Raw genomic sequence first — 23527 nt, forward strand, 5'->3', positions numbered from 1 at the left:
CGAGAGAGTTCAGAAGCTTCTTTCCAACAAGGGGTCCTATGTGCAAATGTAACATCACCTAGAATAAAGTTTTGACTTGAAAACTGTTTGATTTCATTTTGTAATAAGCTGATAATGCTTATAACTTCACAATTGACCATTGTTTTGTTCAAAATAAAAATAAAAAGGTTGGAAACTCTGCTGTGCATAATAATTTGGAACATGCATTTTGAGTGTTTCTTATTTTTAAAAATATACAGTTTTCATAGGCAGTTTGTTCAAAAACATTGCAATTATACTAGAATATTAGATGACTGGAAAATAACAATGACTGCAATTCATATAGGCAATTTAGAGAAAATATTTTTTGCATAATAATTGGGAACACAGTAACACCGGACCGCACTGATCATCTTGGTTCACAGGCAGTTTCTGTTATATCCCTGTATCTGGATGGTGAATACAATGCCAAAACAAGCAGTGAACACTGACAGGAAGAACATTGAAAAGGACAGTGGGATTTAACTTTATACAATACAGCTTCAGATGCCATTTAGGGTCTGTGGAAAGTTGGGTGACGTTGTGGATCTCACCTGGGTTGACTAGACCCCGCTATCTACATTATGATGAATCCTAGGCCACGTGGGTTTTTAAATGGGTGACTGGCTGGGCCATGTACAACATGAGGGTGTCCGACCGCTACCGCCAAGGGCCCAGTATCAAGGTCACTTCACAATCACAGGTGTAACCAGCAGCACACAATGCTGGGTGACAGGCGGAGTAACAAAAGATGAGACGATCCTGTGCAAAACCATGGCGGCTGAGTGTGAGCAGAGCGTGATAATAGCGTTACACAAGAAAATCAAATGTCACCAGAGCCGCGGCTGCGAAGGAGACAATTGTCATGGTGATCCCAATAGTCCTAAGAGAGGACGGCGGGTTACACATAGGGCAGAAGATATCAGTGACATCAAAAGGACCGCCAGCCTCAGCTATTGGGGGACCCGTGAGACTCTGCTGATTGGCTACAGACACATTATATAGTTATAATTACCGTATCCCTTTGTTCTGGGCAATAACGTGATATGAGATCTTTGACAGCGCAGAGATGACCTGCAAGAAAAATGGAGACATGCTCAGTGAGTCTGCAAACCCCTCTGACCCCGAGCCCACCAGTCACCCCACTAACACATTTATCATTTCATCATGATTCCGCGTGTTGCTGCAGTCCTATGTAAATAAAGCTTCAGCAGTTCTGCAAGTTCAGTTTTCAAAATTTTTGCAGTCAATAAGTGGAAACATTCTTCCAACTTTCCCACATTTGTATGGCATGAATTGCGGCGTAACATGGCAGATGTGGTTCAGGCGAGAAGTTGGCTGACTCTCCCCGGTCGCCATGCAGGTAGTCACACAAATTTCAGAGGCTGACCCTGCATGGACCCCTCACTGCCTACAACACTCATGATAATAAGTATTTCTATAGCAAAAACATATTCGGCAGAACTTCACATTTTAGAGGAGACTTATAACGACAATAAAGACATTACAGAATAACACAAAGCAGATACCAGGAGGAGTGAGGGTTCTACTGCTCACAAGCTTACAATACATGAGACTGGTGTATGGCAGGCAGGAGACAGCCAGACACAATACTGGTGTAAGGCAGGCAGGAGACAGCCCCTTCATCTGTGCACACTATGGGAAGGACAAGCTGACGGCGACGCAGCCCTGCAGCCCGACCGAGGGAGAGGCGACGCAGCCCTGCAGCCCGACCGAGGGAGAGGCGACGCAGCCCTGCAGCCCGACCGAGGGAGAGGCGACGCAGCCCTGCAGCCCGACCGAGGGAGAGGCGACGCAGCCCTGCAGCCCGACCGAGGGAGAGGCGATGCAGCCCTGCAGCCCGACCGAGGGAGAGGCGACGCAGCCCTGCAGCCCGACCGAGGGAGAGGCGACGCAGCCCTGCAGCCCGACCGAGGGAGAGGCGACGCAGCCCTGCAGCCCGACCGAGGGAGAGGCGACGCAGCCCTGCAGCCCGACCGAGGGAGAGGCGACGCAGCCCTGCAGCCCGACCGAGGGAGAGGCGACGCAGCCCTGCAGCCCGACCGAGGGAGAGGCGACGCAGCCCTGCAGCCTGACCGAGGGAGAGGCGACGCAGCCCTGCAGCCTGACCGGAGGGAGAGGCGACGCAGCCCTGCAGCCTGACCGGAGGGAGAGGCGACGCAGCCCTGCAGCCTGACCGGAGGGAGAGGCGACGCAGCCCTGCAGCCTGACCGGAGGGGGAGACTATGCTCTTCAGCACGACATGACATGGCAAACATGTTTGGTCTGAATACAGTAGGAATCGTTTCTCCTGGTCTTGGGGCCTCATAAGCTGGACCCTTCCAGCTGGGGTAGGCTCCTTACACAGAGATAAAACGTCACGTTCATTTTCAGTTCGGCAGCCTCAGAGCTGAAATCCAGTCTTCTTACAACTTGCTTTGGTGAACTGCATTCTGGGAAGTGCAGCGTAATTGCCCCCAATAATACAGTGCTCATTATATGGGTGACTGTCCACATGCTTACAGACGGTTTCCAACCAGCTGAAGAGTGACTACAGCTCTGGAGGTTCATTCTTCTGACCAGCCGCTGAGGGGTCTGTGTGGTTAGGCTCATTTTGGTAATTGGACCCTAACCTTCCAACATAGCAGCATCAGTAATAACAACCTCCTATGTAACATGATGGATAATAATACATTTTATTTCTATAGCGCCGACATCTTCCGCAGCACTTTACATTTCAGATGGGATTTGTACAGACAATAGACAATACAGCATAACAATAATCACATAAATTATAACAAATACCAAGAGGAATGAGGGCCCTGCTCACAAGCTTACAGTCTATGAGGAAAGAGGTAGACACGAAAGGTGGGTGGTAACAGTTGCCCTGATTGTTTGGACCAGCCATAATGTTAAGTGTGTAACAGTACAGACACAGAGGGCTAATGGATGCATAAAGCATGTGGGAACATGATGCGGGGAACCTGGTTATGGTAAAACTTTTGACTGTGCCACGCAGGGATAGATTAGGTTAATGTGTTGAGGCGGTAGGCCAGTCTGAATAAATGCGTTTTCAGGGCACACTTAAAATTGTGGGGATTGGGGACTAATCGTATTGACCTGGGAAGTGCATTCCAAAGAATTGGCACAGCACGTGTAAAGTCTTGGAGACGGGAGTGGGAGGTTCTGATTATTGAGGATGCTAACCTCAGGTCATCAACAGAACGGAGGGTGCGGGTAGGGTGGTATACTGACACAAGGGAGGAGATGTAGGGTGGTGCTGAGCCATGGAGGGCTTTGTGGGTGAGGGTAATAAGTTTGTACTGGATTCTGAAGTGGATGGGTAGCCAGTGTAATGACTGGCACAAGGTAGAGGCATCGGTGTAACGATTGGTGAGGAATATGATCCTGGCTGCAGCATTCAAGACAGACTGGAGAGGGGAGAGTTTGGTAAGAGGGAGACCGATTAGAAGAGAGTTACAATAGTCGAGACGAGAATGAATAAGAGAAACAGTAAGAGTTTTTGCGGAGTCAAAAGTAAGAAAAGGTCGAGTTCTAGAAATGTTTTTGAGGTGCAGATGACAAGAGCGAGCCAGTGATCGAATGTGGGGGGCAAAGGAAAGCTCGGAGTCAAGTATGACCCCAAGACAGCGGGCATGTTGCTGGGGAGTAATAGTGGAACCACACACGGAAATGGCAATGTCGGGTATACACACAGCGTTTAGACAATCGCTGGTGTTTTCTAGAAATGCTGGCGTGATGTCAGGAGAAGAAACGTACAATTGGGTGTCATCAGCATAGAGCTGGTACTGGAAACCAAATCTACTGATTGTTTGACCAATAGTGGCAGTGTACAAGGAGAAGAGGAGGGGGGCCCTAGAACCGATCCTTGAGGAACCCCAACAGTAAAGTGAAGGTGAGAGGAGGAGGAACCGGCACAAGATACAGTAAAGGAGCGGTCAGAGAGATAGGAGAACCAAAAGAGAACGGTGTCCTTGAGGCCAATGGAACGGAGCATAGTGAGGAGGAGCTGATGATCCACAGTGTCGAATGCTGCAGAGACATCCAAGAGAATTAGCATGGAGTAATAACCATTTGATTTAGCTGTTAGCAGATCATTAGAGACTTTACTGAGGGCAGTTTCAGTAGAGTGTAAAGAGCAGAAACCGGATTGGAGGGTCGAGAAGAGTTATCAAAGAGACAGCGGATAAGACGGGAGTGGACCAGGCGTTCCAGGAGTTTAGAGATGAAGGGAAGATTAGAGACAGGTCTATAGTTAACGGCACAGTTTTGGTCGAGGGATTTTTTTTAAGCAGTGGATGTATGATGTCATGCTTAAATGAGGAGGGAAAGATACCAGAAGAGAGAGGTTAAATATTTTAGTTAGGTGAGGGGTGACAGCAGGGGAAAGGGACTGGTGGAGATGTGACTGAAATGGGTCACTGGTGCAAGTGGTTGGCGAGAAGATGCAAGGAGCCTGCTTACTTCTTCTGTAACTGGTTCAAAATCAGAGTGAGCTAGATGCAGTGGGGGAGGGAGGACAGTACATGGTATGAGGTGATTGGGAGATAATTTCCTGTCGGATCTGGTCAATTTTTTCTTTGTAATTGGCCTGATCGTCAGCTCGGAGCTCCGTGGTTGAGGCCTGTACTCGGGTTGAGTAGAGAATGAAAAGTGTCAAAGAGACGTTTAGGGTTATTGGACAGTGAGGTGATGAGGGTGTTGCAATAGGTTTGTTTGGAGAGGTGAAGGGCAGAGTTGTATGTTCTAAGCATAAACTTATAATGGATGAAATCTTTGTGTAGATTGGATTTTCTCCACAGACGTTGAGCACACCTGGAGCACCGCTGCAGGAAATGTGTTTGCAGGGTGTGCCAGGGTTGTCGCCGTCAGTGTTGTGGTGTTCTATTTATAAGGGGTGCAAATTCATCCAGGGCACTTTGAAGTGTTTCACTGTAATGCTTCAATGCAGAATCAGGACATGAGAGGGAGGAGATAGGGGCCAATGAAGACTGCAAGTTCTTCATAAGTTTCTGGGTGATAATGGCATGTATATTTCTATAAGTATGGACAGTAGGGGTGACCTGAGCGGCCTGGCAGTTCTTGATAGAGAATGAAAGAAGATTGTGGTCAGAGAACAGGAGAGGGGAGTTTGCAAAATCATCCACTGCACAAAGCCGAGAGAAGACCAAGTCGAGGGAGTTTCCGTCTTCATGCGTTGTAGAATTAGTAAGCTGCGAAAGGTCAAACGAGGAGGTTAGAGATAAAAGGTGAGTAGCAGATGGGGAGAGGGGAAGAGCAATGGGGATGTTGAAATCTCCCATGATGAGGGTAGGGATGTCACAGGAGAGAAAATGTGGAAGCCAAGTGGCAAAATGATCCAGGAACTGTTGACAAGGGCCGGGAGGACGATACACCACCGCCACTCGCATGGAGAAGGGGGTGTAGAGTCTGACGGCATGGACCTCAAAAGAAGGCAAGACAAGTGAGGGTAGTTGAGGGATAACCTGAAAGGTACATTTTGGTGATAGCAGCAGACCAACGCCTCCACCTGCTCTATTGTCTGATCTTGGGGTATGGATGGATCATTACAGAGACATCGTTTGCGGCATCAGCACAATACAGCGTGACTAGTCCCCATGTGTCAGGACGTCCGCTACCATTATGATTCCATCACCTGTCAAGATCTCCGCACAATAAGTAGACGACATAAAAGGCAGCGATGCAGCGGGAAGTCACAGAGGGACGCAACTAGCTGACCACAATGCAGAAACGGACATGCATAATACATGAGGACACAGGAGGGAAGAACGCACGGTCCAACCACTCATCTTTTTTCATGCTTTTTTCGGAATGGGACGCTGTGTGAACGATGACTGCTCAACGTGCTAGGCTTGTCATGAGGCACCAGCAGTAAAATTAAATGCAGTAATAAAGCAAGGGTCCGAGTGCAGCCCTGGGGGCAATAGGGTCACACGAAGTCCAGGGTGAAGTGGGATAATGATGTCTGATGTCATCGGTCATCAGTTTTCAGCCATCAAAGGGAGGAGGTCATGGAAACATTCAGCAAGCTTTTAGGCAGAAACCCACCCTGAGACGAGCTCCTGTAACAGTAAACATCAGATGATTGTAGCGAGGATCTGATATTCAATAAATAAAGAAAACAAAGGCAATGAGAGTGAAGTGTGAGCTGTGAGGCGGCTGCACGGGTTCGGCAGAGAGGAGATGGGTTTGGCAGCTGCCAGCGAGTAACGATATGAATTGATTCCTGGCAGAGAGGGGGCAAAAACACAATGACTTCATGGATGGAGATGGGAAAAGGGGAAGAACCCCTGTAGAGTGAGGTGGCGCAGGCTGGAGCCCAGAGCGTTCAGGGAGGGCCAGGGGAAATGCACAGATCAGTTGTCGGGGGCTGTGGGGAATCACAGTGCTGCTAGCGGGGGCCGGGGGGGGGGGGAAGCAGAGTCGTCATAGAGAGCACAGAGCCATCAGCAGGGGGCTGGGGAAAGCGAAGAGCCATTGGGTGTAGGGAGAACAGAGCCGTCAGCAGGGGTGGGTGCACCACAGTCATTATTGGGGACACACATCAAGGATCGTTTATCTTGTGACTGTAAACGCCATCACAGACTTTGAGCAGATGGAAGCAGCGCTCAGCCGCAAGGCTCCTAGCAATGCCATTTATTAGAGTTACAAAGTAACAGCACAGACACTGAACAATCAGACAGCTCGCCCTGCACATAAGGTGCCACACATGAACATACACAGCTCCTTGAGTTTCGTGCAGGAATCTTCTGCTCCGGAGGAATTTGCGTGGTCGTTATAAATAAACTATGAGAATTTTCCCTTAAAGTTATGCGATGTCTCGTATCATCAGCGTCGTCTCCTCCCTCGTGCTGCCTATGCTTACGGATATCCATGAAATATTCATTCCTATACCCATACCGGCTCCATGTGCGGTCGCTGATATGAGCAACGCCTACCACCGATCATCAAGAAATTGCTTCCCTAAAAGAAATCAGCACTGTCGAGTGAGAATGACCAGATCTTCAATTACAGCACAAGTCCGATGGAAGCGACAATTACCGTCTGGAACCAAGATGGCGGCGCCACCATCCAGGACATTGGAGAAGAGCAAGTTCCAGGACCCCAGTCTACTGCGCCAAGGTCACAGGGCCCGAGACTCCAGTCTATTTCACCAAGGTCATGTGACCCAACATCCCAGTTTACTGCACTGAGGTCACAGGGCCCCAGATCCCAGTTTGCACTCTACTGTGCTGAGGTCATGGGCCAGGACCCCAGTCTACTGTGCTGAGGACAGAGGTCACGACCCAAGAAACTAAAACACATCAGTCAAATATGAAATCAAATAACTAAAAATATCCATGTTCTCCATACTTAATGTATCAAACTGTAAAATATTATCCCCAGTCTCTCTTTCCCCCTGATAAAACCCTATTTTCTGCAAGGACTCTGCTTCATCCCTGACAAGCAGTGATAAGAACCAGAGACCTAGTTGTGGGGAGAGTGAGTGTGCACTCGGCTCATTAAAAGCAGGTGACTGAGTTTGTGTCCTCCAGCACTCGGCTCATTAGGGGATCAAGGATAATGACAAGTTTCCAATCAGTATAATAGGATAAAGGTTCTGGTCAGATCAGCCCATACATGGGAGCTCATGTGGACAGGTCACAGCTGGAAACCACTAAAAGGAAACAGGTGATTCAGAGGTTCTTTTCTCTCATTAGGTTACATCCAAATCTGGTGAAGTTTATACATCAGTGATGTCCCTCCTCCTTGCTTTATACTGTGGGTCTGCTCAATTGCAACACATCTGTGATAACTGACTGCAGCCAAGCTGTATTGTGTATGTCTGAAAAGCACCGACCACTGTACTTTACACTGCCAGTCTGTTCGTATTGCCTACTTTTCTTCATACACTCCCATCAGTTCTGTCATCAGATTAATTATTCAAAGCTCTGCGGCATCGAATCACATTACAGAGAACATGCGAGTCGCACACACAAGAAGAAACACTGGGACTTTTAGTTCTACCACAGGCATATACTGCTGGAAGGCAAAAGCTGTGAAACCTGCATGCTGGTAATTATAGTACCATGTGGCACTCCCCGATCATTACAGTTCACTTCTCTATAGACTGTGCCTCATAACTGAAGGGGCGGTAACAATGTGAACAATAAGCGGGGGGTTAATTTACTCTATTCTCTTTAGGGTGACGGGAAAATTACGGAAATTTCCAGGAAATTAAATCCGTTCTCTTCACCTCAGCAGTGTAATTACAGGGGAGATCAAGATGTGGGGAATGGAGTGAACGCCATGCAGAATAACAGGGAGCGGCGCATTATAAAATGACTGATCAATGCATATCCGCTCATCTGATTGTGACTGGAGGCGATGCAGTGACAGCTGCAAGAACAGTTTAAAAAAAAAAAAAAAAAAAAAAAAAAAAAAGGGAAGGGCACAGGATGGGACCCCAAGACCTCAGTCTCTGCCCTCACGCATGTGAGGAGTCGTGGGATGTTACATCACTGCTCCATATTTCTAATCGCTCGGAGCATGGAGGTGATAAAGCCTCACTGAGGATGCAGCAGTGCAGGATGGTGAGGAATACATTGTATTAATCTGAGCAGAGATACAAAACATCATTACAGAGACTGAAGAAGGATGTGGGGAACGGGGACCCCAGAAAGTGATGACATAACAGGAAAGAGGCAGCTGAGCCCTAACATCTCACTCGCTGGCACGATACTCATACACCAGAAGGCTCCGGCTAAACACCCCCCTGATGAAAAACGGAAACATTCAGCGTTTCCATCCGGATCTGCTGGCGTGCGCCGCTCATCTGTCCGTTGTGATGAAGCACGTGAAGCGTCCAGGACAGTAACAAAGGGGAATATAGAGGAGGCGCAGGAGAGAGAGAGGACACCGGCTGCCAAGAATAACGCTGATCCCCGAGCGAGGACAGGAAGGGGAAATCCAGAAATAACTCTCGTCTATGGGCTAACACCCCGGGGTAAGTCGTTCACACAGCGCAGCACCCCACCCCACACACGTACAGAAGGAGATACAGCACCTGTGGGGTTAAAACACCCAAGGAAAAGAGACAAGAACCAGGACGTGATGCGTAGCCTCTGAAAGGGTTAACGACCACCATTCGCCATTACTGGGCAACGTGTGCAGGGGACAGTGGTGGCGTAAAAAAGTAGGTACCCCCTGTCACATGACCCAGGAAAAGATCACCCCAGTAAGTGGGATCACTGCTCACAAGTCGGCTGTGGGCTGTCATATGGACAGATCAATTCTCTGTGACCTATACGACGCTCCATAAGCGAGGATGGTGACATTTAGCAACCACAGTACGTTGCCCCTGCAGGATTACAGCGGTCCACTCGCCATCAAGTTCTGTATCATTCACTTGCCACGCTCGGGCGCTCGCTCAGGAGCTAATGATTGCATCTAATGATACGTGAAAGAGACGAGACTGATCTCCCACCAACCAGATGATGTCTCACGATGAGCTAACGAAGGAAGACGTGAGGAGAACTCAGACGTAGTTTACTGAACAGCACATTCGTCATTGCAAAGACATCAGCGCCGTTAATACAATGCCTTAAGAATTTTCGTCTTTTTCGCTTTACTGTGCTCAACGACACAAAGAAATAAAGGTTGTCAGGTGGGTCGGGACAGTGTTAAAGTCACCTGACGCCACAACTCCGGGGACATCTTTCTGCAGAGACATAATATCTGGAGGAAAATGAGCTGCCAGACGGGAATCTGGATAATGACACTGTGCCAGCGTCCTCCAGGACAGTAAGCTCATAGCCGGGAGCGTCCGTCATCTAAAGGACCCCGGCTCCGCACATCAAACAACATGGATGCTGCATATGATATCATGACGTTCAGTGCGGCAACATTCCGAGGTGCAGTCACGAGGCGGCCCACCGGGGGGAGGGGGGGAGCGCGCACGAGGCGGCCCACCAGGAGGGGGGGAGCGCGCACAAGGCGGCCCACCAGGAGGGGGGGGGGAGCGCGCACAAGGCGGCCCACCAGGAGGGGGGGGGAGCGCGCACAAGGCGGCCCACCAGGAGGGGGGGGGGGGGGAGCGCGCACAAGGCGGCCCACCAGGAGGGGGGGGGGGGGGGGGGAGCGCGCACAAGGCGGCCCACCAGGAGGGGGGGGGGGAGCGCGCACAAGGCGGCCCACCAGGAGGGGGGGGGGGGAGCGCGCACAAGGCGGCCCACCAGGAGGGGGGGGGGGGGGGGGGAGCGCGCACAAGGCGGCCCACCAGGAAGGGGGGGGAGCGCGCACAAGGCGGCCCACCAGGAAGGGGGGGAGCGCGCACAAGGCGGCCCACCAGGAAGGGGGGGGGGGGAGCGCGCACAAGGCGGCCCACCAGGAGGGGGGGGGGGGGAGCGCGCACAAGGCGGCCCACCAGGAGAGGGAGAGTGCGCACGAGGCAGAGCACCAAGTGGGTGCACGCAGGATGCAGCGCACCAACAGGGGTTGTGAAAGAGGCAGCACATCACGATACAGCAGCACCAGTCGCCATCTATCTGTACTGATTACGCAGATTTACATGTGATGAGGGCTGGAAATTGGCACCAGCGGGATGGCAGAAGAATATTGCTTTATTTTGCACTACCCTCCATGTGCCAGCGTCCTCCAGGACAGTAAGCTCATAGCCGGGAGCGTCCATCATCTAAAGGACCCCAGACGCCGGCTCCGCACATCAAACAACATGGATGCTGCATATGATATCATGACGTTCAGCGCGGCAACATTCCGAGGTGCAGTCACGAGGCGGCCCACCGGGGGGGGGGGGAGCGCGCACGAGGCGGCCCACCAGGAGGGGGGGGGGGAGCGCACAAGGCGGCCCACCAGGAGGGGGGGGAGCGCGCACAAGGCGGCCCACCAGGGGGGGGGGGGGGGAGCGCGCACAAGGCGGCCCACCAGGAGGGGGGGGGGGGGGAGCGCGCACAGGGCGGCCCACCAGGAGGGGGGAGCGCGCACAAGGCGGCCCACCAGGAGGGGGGGGGGGAGCGCGCACAAGGCGGCCCACCAGTAAGGGGGGGGGGGGGGGGAGCGCGCACAAGGTGGCCCACCAGGAAGGGGGGGGGGGGGAGCGCGCACAAGGCAGCCCACCAGGAAGGGGGGGGGAGCGCGCACAAGGCGGCCCACCAGGAGAGGGAGAGTGCGCACGAGGCAGAGCACCAAGTGGGTACATGCAGGATGCAGCACACCAACAGGGGTTGTGAAAGAGGCAGCACATCACGATACAGCAGCACCATTCGCCATCTATCTGTACTGATTACGCAGATTTACATGTGATGAGGGCTGGAAATTGGCACCAGCGGGATGGCAGAAGAATATTGCTTTATTTTGCACTACCCTCCATGCCACCCTGCTTGCCCTCAGCCATGAAACAGCAAGCACTGGAGGGAGCAGCACCCATTCAGATTCACCACCCAAACACTAAGAGACAGAATCCAAGATGTTTCTTTGGAAACAAGCTGTGCCAATCCTTGCTGCGGGTCCTATCATCACCTGGGGTACAGAGAATTTGCAAATTTGGATGTTAACCCCTTCTTACATGGGAGAATTAATAGATAAGTGTGTAGGAGCCTGAAATTCCGTCCCCATTGTGAGCGATCCATGTAGCCCGTGATCCCAGTCTATTGCGCCAAGGTCACAGGGCCCCAGATTCCGGTCTATTGCGCCAAGGTCACAGGGCCCGAGATTCCGGTCTATTGCGCCAAGGTCACAGGGCCCCAGATTCCGGTCTATTGTGCCAAGGTCACAGGGCCCATGGACCCCTTCTCGCCTGGGAGAATTCATAGATAGGTATGTGGGGGTTGATGCAGCTTATCTCCAAGGTGAGGTAACATTCAGTCACTAGCTCCTTGTATGCACTATCACTAGGAAGCAGCTCACTGAAAATGTTGCCTGCTTGATAAACTCAGGGGGCCATAGCTGATGGGGGCTGTCATCCTTTAATTCTCAATATGACATGCACACCCATCGTACAATCAGGAGATACAGAGGAGTCTGTACCCATCATCCTGTGGAAGAGGAGGTGGTGGTGGACTTGAACCAGGGAGTGATGGAGCCAATAACCTGCAGCCACCATACATGAGGGGGAGGTCAATGCCCCCTTTAAAACAGAATGTGGCAGACCTGGGACATATGCTGTGTCATCAGCAGCGCGCTCACGTCCAACAAACCATTGCCCTCGAGGCTCATTGTGTGAAGCGTCCACCGGACGTAGCAGCAGCTGAGCCCCTTTATTCCTATGTAATGAGGTGACAAGTGTTGTAGTACGGAGAGCACCGGCGACACGGTCCCTAGCCACCACCATCTGAAAGAACAGGTGGAGCTATATTAAGTGTGGGTGCAGGTTCACATACAGATGAGGGTGGCTCGTTAGAGTGTGTCCTCAAGATGAAAAGCTAACTACCAATCTTGACAATCACAGACCAGAAAGCAAAGTGGGAGCTACAGACAATAGAGGCCTCGCTGCATTGTATTGGGGGTCCCACATGCGGTCATGGCTTCTCCATATACCGCATCATGCATTAGAACAGATTCCCATCAATTAGTGATTGCTCCAGTGGTGTGGACAAAGAGGACACCCCACGGCAGAGGCTAAAATTGGAGGAAACTTCACGGCAGAGGTCTCGAGTTTGAGGACTGCCCGCGGTGGAGGTCTAGACACGGAGGACACCCCGCAGAGGCTAGGCTTGGAAGACATCCCGTAGTGGAGGTCTAGAGTTGGAGGACACACTGTGACGAAGTCTTGACATGGAGGACGCCCTGTGGCAGTGGTCTGGTCTTGGAGGAAGTTCCATGGTTGCAGTTTCGACATGGAGAAGGCACTGCGGCAGTGGCCTAGGCATCGAGGATACCCTGAGGAGGTGGTATAGACATGGTGGACACTCTGCAGAGGAGATCTAGACTTTGGGGACGCCCTAAAGCAAGGACTAAACTTAGAAAATAATCTGCTGCGGTGGTCTGGTCTTGGAGGATGCCCCATGGCAGTGGTCCAGAGCTGGAGGATGCCACGTGACGGTGGTCTAGAGTTGGTGGATGCCCAGTGGTGTTGGACCATAGTTGGCGGATGCCACATAAGGCTGTGTGCCCACGTTGCTTTTTTTAAGCGTTTTTGATGCGTTTTCCGGCGTAAAATCGCATAAACGCTTAAAAGAAGCATCCCATTCATTTTAATGCATTTTGGCCTTTTTGTGCCAATGGATGCGGTTTTTGCCGCTAAGGAAACGCTTAGCGGTAAAAAAACGCAGCATGTTCATTAATTTCCACTTAGGTCCGCGTTTTTGGCTATTTCCTATAGTCCAGAAGACGCGCGGAAAAAAATGCATCAAAAACGCGCGTTTTTTGGGCAAAAAAACGCAGTAAAAAACGCACGTTTTCTGGGAAGGAGACCTGTTTCCTCAGCGTTTAAAAACGCTAATGTGGGGACATAGTCTCAGGGTTGTTTGATCTTGGAGGACACCCCCCAGGTGCAGTCTAGAGTTAGAGTATGCCTCGAAGCGATGTCTGGGCACAGTCCGGTTGTCGCTTCCACGCGATATTCTGGCCATCACTGGAGCGCCACCTGTTTCTGTGCATCTCCTCATCAGCTGTGGAGACGCAGAATCGTCACATCTGTCTCTTTCGATTATGATCTGGAAGTATTGCAGCCGGGAGGGAGATATCAACTGCAGAGTGAGAAAGCTGCACGGACATCTGGGACTGCAGGGGACGCACCCACCATTACCAGAGAATCCGACAGCTGGCATGTGCGCCACAGCCATGAAAACCCAAAGCACCGTGAGAAAACGCATCCTGAGGACCCCTGAATAATCGCTGGCACCCACCACCCCCATGGCCATGTCTTCAGCCTCTCACACCTAAAGGGGGTGCAGATAATGTGGAAGTCATGGGCACATTTGTGATTAACCCTTTGTCAACATCTATCAGTCACCTCTCTCTATACAGTGACCCTTTTTCCAAGGCATTATGGGAGCGATTCGGGTCAAAGTCTCTATTGAGCAGATACTTCCATTCCCTCAGCGATAATGAAAGAGCGCAGTGTTCGGGGTGAGTGACCGGGAGGGGAAGACTCATCCCCGGGGGTACACAGAAGAATGAGGGGGGTTGGTGAAGGGGACATATAACTTCTCTTCAGATCTCCATCCACACCCTATAATGTTACTGGTTTATTATAAAGGATAACAGAGAGCTCTGTATAAAAGAGCTGTGAAATCTGCCGTGAGACCTGCTTTAGTACAGGTCAAGAGAAAGTATCATTAGCTGAGACAGTCGGGCATTGGGATCTGTGTCGATACGGTGCGGTGAGGATGGGTACCGGCTCTGTGTCGCTGTGGTGAGGATGGGGTTACTCTGACTTCACTCCATGATGCCAAACACTTTATTCATAAAACTGTTTGCAAATGGCTAAGATAAAAATCAGTTATTGAGGCCGTGCAGAGCTGCCACCCCCACTACAAGGAATGATTTGCAATATACCACACTCCTCCTGGAGCCATATGGAAGGTCTAATCATTATATGCAGCGGACAGTTATATCCCACCATCTTGACTTAAAACACTGACCAATCTAGTGTTCCCTGTTATCAGCCATTAGTGTAGGCATGTGGCACTATACGGACACAGCAGGCACACTGGCAAGCAGCAGATGCAGGTGGATCCTCTATTGTCAGCAGTCACTATGAACAGGACGAGACCCTCTCCGCTCAGGTGTTGTATTATGCCATCGCACTCATTTCCTGTCATCTCTGCACAATGAGACGTATAATATTACAGAGCGGTTATTATCAGAGATAACAGGGCATTGCCTGATAAATGCTGGCTGCATTGTGAGGATAATGAGCAGCCGTGGTGACAGGATCAAAAGATAAGAACTGAATCCCCCCAAAATAACAGTGCCCGACCGTCACACCATGACTGGGGCCCCCCTGAACAACACAGCGCCCGACCGCCATCCCACGACTGAGCTCCCTGAATAACACAGCACTCACCTGTCACCCCATTACTGGGCCCCACCCGAATAACACAGTGCTCAGCAATCACCCCATTACTGGGCCCCACCTGAATAACAGTGTATAATCGTCACACCATGACTGGGCCCAAATAACAGTGCCCAACAGTCATCCCATGACTGGGGCCCCCCTAAACAACACAGCGTCCGACCGCCATCCCACGACTGAGCTCCCTGAATAACAGCGCCCGACCGCCATCCCACGACTGAGCTCCCTGAATAACACAGCACTCACCGGTCACCCCATTACTGGGCCCCACCCGAACAACAGTGAATAATCCTCATCCCATGACTGTGCCCAAATAACAGTGCCCAACAGTCATCCCATGACTGGGGACCCCCTAAATGACACAGCGCCCGACCGCCATCCCACGACTGAGCTCCCTGAATAACACAGCACTCACCTATCACCCCATTACTGGGCCCCACCCGAATAACACAGTGCTCAAAAATCACCCGACACAGCGCCCGACCGCCATCCCACGACTGAGCTCCCTGGACAACACAGAACTCACCTGTCACCCCATTATTGGGCCCCACCCGAATAACACAGTGCTCAAAAATCACCCGACACAGCGCCTGACCGCCATCCCACGACTGAGCTCCTTGACTAACACAGCACTCACCTGTCACCCCATTACTGGGCCCCACCCGAATAACAGTGTATAATCCTCATACCATGACTGGGCCCAAATAACACAGTGCCCAACAATCATCCCATGACTGGGGCCTCCCTAAATGACACAGCGCCCGACTGCAATCCCACGACTGAGCTCCCTGAATAACACAGCACTCAGTCAACCCATGACTGCATGACTGGGCCCCACCTGAATAACACAGTGCCCAACAATCACATTACAGGGCCCCCGAATAACAGTGTACGATCGTCACCGTGCTCAACTGTGACACCATGATTGGGGCCCCTTAAATAACAGTGCCCAACCGTGACATCATGATTGGGGCCCCTTAAATAACAGTGCCCAACCGTGACATCATGATTGGGGCCCCTCGAAAAACAGTGCCCAACCGTCATCCATGACTGAGCCCCTGAATAACAGCTGTCAACATCCCTAATTTACAGTACCTGACAGTCAGGTGGTAATATATTGACATATCTGACATGACCGCCATTACAGTGCTTGTAGGGGGGGGGGGGGGGGGGGGTCATCCTCCATCTGACGGCAGATTTCCATTCTGTCATGACAGTGTCTATGTGCATGAATGGCAACACATCCAGCATCACTTTACGTTCTGATTGATACCAGAGAAGATACTAATATCTGTGGCAATTCTCATTAATTCCATGTAAATTCTCGCTCCTCACACTGGGGGGCCGTCACAACATCTACTGGAGGCTAATTTTGCGCAGTCCAAGACTGACTTATTCCAGGCTTTATGAATGATTTTTTTTCCCCGCAGAAGTAGAATAAAAGCAGACTAATAGCAGCCAGAGATAAACGGCACAGGATGCCGCAGACATACAGATCAGGAGTTCGTTCAATAGCTCTGACCAGCATCACTGTCCCAAAATAGTACTGACCAGAACGGCGGCGCAATTAAACATAAAAGCAGTACTCAACATGAGACCCCCGACCTCACAATGTGCAAACAGGCCCATCTACAACATGTACCTGATGGAATATGGAGGCTGCGCACATTGTCACACACTTTCCCAGTGACCCTGCTAGTCACAACTACACGTGATCCTGGCGCAGACACAACAGAACCGCACCCCCCTATAATATAATACTTATCTGGATGACTTCCCCCTCATACCACCACACAAAGGCAGAGGCACCTGGGGGCAGCATGAGTCTCATGGAGTGAAAGAATTAACATTAAGGTCATGAAGATCCTGCTGGAATCTACAGGCCCGACAACGAGGATCAGCGAAAGCAGGAGAGGTCATCATAGAAGCCCCTTCCCCCACAGAGGTCCACAGGGGAGACAATATAACGACAAACATGTCACATCCAATTGCAGTCTAAAGGGGGTTTTACACATAGCGATATCGCTAGCACGTCACCGGTTTTGTGACGTTATAGTGATATTGCTAGCGATATCGCTATGTGTGATACTTACCTCCGACCGGCTCCCCCGCTGTCCATCGCTGATCGCGCGAGATCGAGCGGCTCCATTTCTCGTCGGGCGCTTCCTGCTGTGTGAGACGAGCGATGCTGGACACGGGCGGGAGGACGTCAGGATCGCTGTGTGTGAAAGCTGAGTATCGTGCGCTGCTGCATCGTTGTGAGATCTGCCTGTGTGACAGCTCACTAGCGATCATTTAGCGATGCACCAGCTATCCTGACCGGGTCGTATCGCTGGTCGGATCGCTGGTGCATCGCTAAATGTAAAAGGGCCTTAAGAATTTCTCTCATTTTCCTTTTTACTTAAAATTCACTGTCAATTTAAGACGGCAAAAGAGAAAAACCTCAACCAGCAGCGACCATGGGAAATCCTGCCATTATTAGAACCTCTGCCTGTGGGAAATCCTGATGTTACCAGACTCAGCGCCTTAAGGCTATGTGCCCACAGTAGCGTTTTAAACCTGACACAAAACTGGACTCCTTCCCAGAAAACGCGCATTTTTTACCGAGCGTTTTTTTGCTAAAAGAACCGCGAGTTTTTGATGCGTTTTTTTCCGCGCGTCTTCTGGACCATAGGAAATAGCTAAAACCGCGGACTAAGCCGCAAAATTAATGAACATGCTGCATTTTTAGCCGCTAAGCGTTTCCTTAGCGGTAAAAAACGCATCCATTGGCACAAAGGCAAAAAAGCATAAAAATGATTGTGAAGCTTTTTTTAAGCGTTTATGAAGCGATTTGACCCCTTAAAACGCTTAAAAAACGCTACTGTGGGCACACAGCCTAAGCGTCAGCGGGAAATCCTCACATCACCTGAACCTTCGCCTGAAGCAACAGAAGGAAAACCTGACATTACCATAATCTTCACCTGTAGCAACCACGGAAATCCTGACATCACAACAATCTCCACCTGAAAAGTCATTGGGAAATCCTGACGTCACCAGAGCCCTCGCCTGCAGCGACAAAGAGAAATCCTAACTTAATCAGAATCTCCACCTGCAGCAACCACGAGATATCCTGACATTACAACAACCTCCATCTGAAAAGTCCATGGGAAATCCTGATGTCACCAGAAACTCCGCCTGAAGCAACCAAGGGAAATCCTGACGTCACCAGAATCTACGCCTAAAGCAACCAGGGGAAATCCTGATGTCACAACAACCTCCACCTGAAAAATCCATGGGAAATCCTGATGTCACAACAACCTCCACCTGAAAAATCCATGGGAAAACCTGATGTCACAACAACCTCCACCTGAAGAAATCAAGGGAAATCCTGACATCACCAGAACCTTCGCCTGCAGCACCCACGGGAAATCCTAACATCACAACAAACTCCACCTGAAAAGTCCAGGGGAAATCCTGATGTCACCAGAACCTCCGCTTAAAGCAACCAAGGGAAATCCTAACGTTACAAGAAACATTTTTCCTGAAGCAACCACGCGAAATCATCACGTCACCAAAACCTTTGCCCGAAGCAATCACGGGAAATCATGATGTCACCAGAACCTTTGCCTGCAGCACCCACGGGGAAATCTTGACGTCAACAGAACCTCCGCCTGACAAGTCAGCAAGAAATCCTGCCGTCTCTGAAGGTGGTGGTTCTGGTGGTCAGGATTTTTCGCTATAATGCGGACTACATCTGATAAAATACAAGCAGAAGGAGGGACACACAAAAGAGGATTCAGGAGGGCAGGGCTTGATATTTTCAGGAATTATCTATAGGTTTAACAGCTTACCTTTCCCGACCGCCAACGAGCATACATGGTCTCATACAAGGAAGGACATGCTGGACACGCTACCGGCACATTCCTGATAAATGCCGCTCCAAACCATCATACACTTCACTCTCACAGCTCTTATCTAACTTCTTCCTTCGCACTACTGGGGCTATATACACCGCACGAGCGCGAACACTGTCCCCCTATATGCCGCACGAGCGCGCACACGGCCCCCGTATAATGACGCACACAGCCCGCCTATATGCCGCACGAGCCCACATACGGCTCCCCTATATGCCACAGATACCCCCCCTACATGCTGCACGAGCCCGCACACGGTCCCCCTATATGTCGCACGAGCCCGCACAAGGACCCCTTTTATGCCACACAAGCCAGCACACGGCACCCCTGTATACAGCACGAGCCCTAACACGGCCTCCCCTATGTACTGCACAAGCTTCCACGCGGCCTACCCTATATACCACACGAGCTCCCACACGGCCTCCCCTATATACTGAACAAGCCCCCACACAGCCCCCATATACACCACATGAGCCTCCACACAGCCCCCTATATACAACAGCAAGAGTCCCCACATACTCGTGTCACTCCCATTCCCCTGCCTCTCCTCCCATCTCCGATGCACTGACTCTCTCACATGCTGAATGGTGGAAGAAATGGCAGGCGGCCTCTCTTCCACCAACATATTCAGCGCAGTCTGCATCTACGGCTATGCGTTTCGCACAAAAATTGTGTCTGAAAGTTGCAGAACTTGTTATTGCAATGATGAAGCTTTGACAAAACAAAAAACACATTACACATGAAAGGGTTAACATCAGTGTTGTGTACTTGGATATCAGTGAGGGGGTGTACAGACATGGCCTCCATGCCACACAGTAGGCCCAAGGTGCCCATCCTGTCTTACACTGCAGACATTCCAATTAACCCACTACTCATCAGAGAACAGGATCGGACAGGTGGCAGCAGTCACTTACCTTCCCAAAGTCCCGGACATCGAAAAGATCGAAGGGGTCAAAGAGGTCACAGTTTCGTAATCCGAACTTATCGTGGCAAACCTTCAGAAATGTGCGGATGTTCTTCAGACAGAGGAACTGCGGGAGAAGAAGACAGAGGTTAGAGGGCTACAACACCCGGCAGGACCAAGAGACTTCACCCCCCCCCCCATCAGGAAACATAACTAATACTCTATCTACAGCATTGAGGTCGCAACGGCCAGCGGAGGGCCACCACAGAGACCTCGACGGCCAGCGGAGGGCCGTCACAGAGGCCGCGACAGCCAGCGGAGGGCCGCCACATCAGGAAACTGATGACTAACATTATGTACAGCACTGAAACTACAACAGCCAGCAATAAGCACTGATAGCACCAAGAGAAAACCACCTAGCATGGGCTTTCATCACTCACCATTGCCACCATCATTCCAGTGTCACTGGAGAAGAAATACCACAACATAATAGCAATGCGCCTGTTTCCGCATAACACCTGCCAGGGCAGTGATATTATCACGGGGTGCAGCTCATCCGTAATGTGTCGGGGTCCAGAGGTGGAGAAGCATGCTGTAGGACATTAGGGTGCCTATGGGAGAAGCTATAAACCCACCATATTGCTACTAAACTGGCACCTGCTAGGTATAGCTTTACCATCCACAATAAGACCTGAAGTCAGCACTAGTCAGTGCTGCACTGCAGGGAGTAGTTGTACCCCCAGAGTTGTAACCAGCCGAGTGTCCATCTATTGGTGATAATTTATGAGCGGCTCAGACTGCACAGGGTTAAGTTTACAGGAAGTGAAGATTTCCTCCAGGTTTAAGATGAAAATGCAAATGATCCAAGGAGATTCAGAGGGGGCACATTTAAGCAATGTGTGGTCAGCTGACCAGCGAGGGAGGGGCGCGTTCCCACAGAATGTGTTGGCCTCAGAACTGCGCTCCATGAATAATTCAGCGGATGACCAGCAGGTGACCTCAAATTGTCTATTTGTAGTGGAGAAGTAGGGAGCGCACCAGTGTCAGGGGAACCAGATGCCAGGATCCAAACACTCAGCACCAACAGGACCAAGGACATAGGAATCTTTACATCGCTAGGAGTTTGTATGTTCTTCCCGTGTTTCCGTGGGTTTCCTCCCACACTCCAAAGACATACAGATAAGGAATTTAGATTGTGAGCCCCATCTGGGACAGTGCCAATAATGTCTGTACTTGCTGTGGAATAAGATAGCGCTATATAAATGAGTAAAATAAATAAATTGCAGGGGTGGCTTGTTACTAGGTGTCAGTGCAGTCTGCAGAGCTGGAGAAGAGGGCAACAAAGCCTCCGCTCTGAGAAGCATCATGTTGGGATGGGATTTCACAAGGATGTTTTTATTCACTAACAGCAAGCAGAGAATATTAAAGCCAGGCTACATGGTGACACATGGGAGTACAGCATTCTTACTGTCCCAATCAGAGCAGTGGCCTTGGCCCCTTGTCAATATCCCTGGAAGCACTCAGCCTCATTAATTATTCACTGATACAGAGTGTGGTACAGGACAAAGGGCTGCAATTACATGGAACAGCTGAGGATCTGCTGCAGTTGTATCCAGTCTGGACTCCTGCGCTGATACACTGCAGCAGATCCTCAGCAGTCACTACAGGACATACTCAGCCTTTAGATGTAACTAATTATTATTATGCATTTATATAGCACCATTTATTCCATGGCGCTTTACATGTGAACCAATGTCTCTGAAATGTAAAGTGCTGCGGAATATGTCGGCGCTATAGAAATAAAATTTATTATTATCAGTATCACCTCTATGCCAATGACACACAGATCTACATCTCTGGACCAGATATCACGTCCCTACTAACCAGAATCCCACACTGTCTGTCTGCTATTTCATCCTTCTTCTCCGCTAGATTTCTAAAACTTAATATGGACAAAACAGAATTAATCATCTTTCCCCCATCTCACGTGACCCCCCCAACGAACCTATCCATTACAGTAAATGGCTGCCCACTCTCCCCAGTCCCACAAGCTCGCTGCCTCGGGGTTATCCTTGACACTGATCTCTCTTTCAAACCACATATCCAAGCCCTTTCCACTTCCTGCCGACTTAAAGTCAAAAATATTTCACACATCAATACATTCCTCAACCAAGAATCTGCAAAAACCCTAGTCCATGCCCTCATCATCTCCTGCCTTGACTACTGCAATCTCCTGCTCAGTGGCCTCCCCTCTAACACACCTCCAATATATTCTAAACATTGCTGCCCGACTAATCCACCTGTCCCCCCGCTATTCCCCAGCCTCTCCCCTCTGTCAATCCCTGCACTGGCTCCCCATTACCCAAAGACTCCAGTTCAAAACCCTAACCATGACATACAAAGCCATCCACAACCTGAGTCCTCCGTACATCTGTGACCTCGTCTCCCGGTACTTACCTGCACGAAACCTCTGATCCTCACAAGATCTCCTTCTGTACTCCCCTCTTATCTCCTCTTCCCACAACCGCATACAAGATTTCTCCCACGCATCCCCCTTCTCTGGAACTCTCTACCACAACATATCAGACTGTCGCCTACCATGGAAACCTTCAAAAAGAACCTGAAGACCTACTTCTTCCGACAAGCCTACAACCTGCAGTAACCACCGATCGACCAAACCGCTGCATGACCAGCTCTACCCTCGCCTACTGTATTATCACCCATCCCTTGTAGATTGTGAGCCCTCGCAGGCAGGGTCCTCTCTCCTCCTGTACCAGTCGTGACTTGTATTGTTTAACATTATTGTACTTGTATGTATTATGTATACTCCTCCTCACAAGTAAAGCGCCATGGAAAAAATGGTGCAATAATATTATTATTATTATTATTATTATGTTTGCATTCACCTACAGGAAGCAGAGATCCTGAAAAAGATGTGTTACAGAGAAACAAGTGGGAGGTTCAAAGGTCACTGAGCAGAAGTGATGTCAGGGGCAGTGTGGCGGTCACATCTCACAAGATCAGGCTGATTTACATACACGGAAAAGAAAAATTCACGGAAATATGAAGCACACGGTACGAGGTGAGACACAGGTCACCGGGGTCAGGCAAAGAAGATGCAGGTCACCGTCCTATTATTACAACCAATGAACTACAACTCCCAGCAAAGCACAGGACAAGAGTCCGGGTGAAGGCAGACACTGTGACCGATGAATTAACTATTCCCCTGCACCGTATTATCTTCTTATTAGAAGTGGATTACAGATCTGACAGTTTACAGCTGTTCTGCCCCGAGAGATGCAGAGATGCTGCAGAATCCAAATCTGGAGAGACAGCGGGACTGATCGCAAACATGTGCACCCAAGATGTATTAATGTATAACGCTCCGGCCACTGGGAGCCTCACTACATACAGCGGGCACATACCTCACACTGCACCCCACTGTAAAGAGCTCTGGGTGTGCCTGGAGCACAATGCACCCATCCACAGAGGTCTCTTGTTAGTTCAGGGTGTAAGGTGTTCATTTTCTGGTGCTCGTCCTCTGATATAATCAATCGAGTTAAATGAAGACAAATATAAATATCGATCTTGCTGTTCAGAGGGCAGAATGACTGAGGAGTACTGAAACCAACATGTCGGGCGCAGATATAC

At 50.4% G+C, this 23527-nt stretch overlaps 1 protein-coding gene across 10 annotated transcripts in view; it reads right to left on the minus strand.

Moving 5' to 3' along the window:
* Positions 1-23527, minus strand: part of VAV2 (vav guanine nucleotide exchange factor 2) — a 68723-nt gene that overhangs the window by 34207 nt on the left and 10989 nt on the right. For all 10 annotated transcript variants that reach the window (XM_073559094.1, XM_073559123.1, XM_073559103.1 and 7 more), the window contains exons 2-3: positions 19887-20003; positions 1034-1092 (exon numbers count right to left, since the gene is read on the minus strand). In XM_073559094.1, coding sequence (XP_073415195.1) covers positions 1034-1092; positions 19887-20003 — 176 coding nt within the window. The remainder of the gene's footprint in view (positions 1-1033; positions 1093-19886; positions 20004-23527) is intronic.

Source organism: Dendrobates tinctorius, unplaced genomic scaffold (genome assembly GCF_039654945.1).
Source record: "Dendrobates tinctorius isolate UK_male_01 unplaced genomic scaffold, ASM3965494v1 ptg000013l, whole genome shotgun sequence".
NCBI classification, from domain to species: domain Eukaryota; kingdom Metazoa; phylum Chordata; class Amphibia; order Anura; family Dendrobatidae; genus Dendrobates; species Dendrobates tinctorius.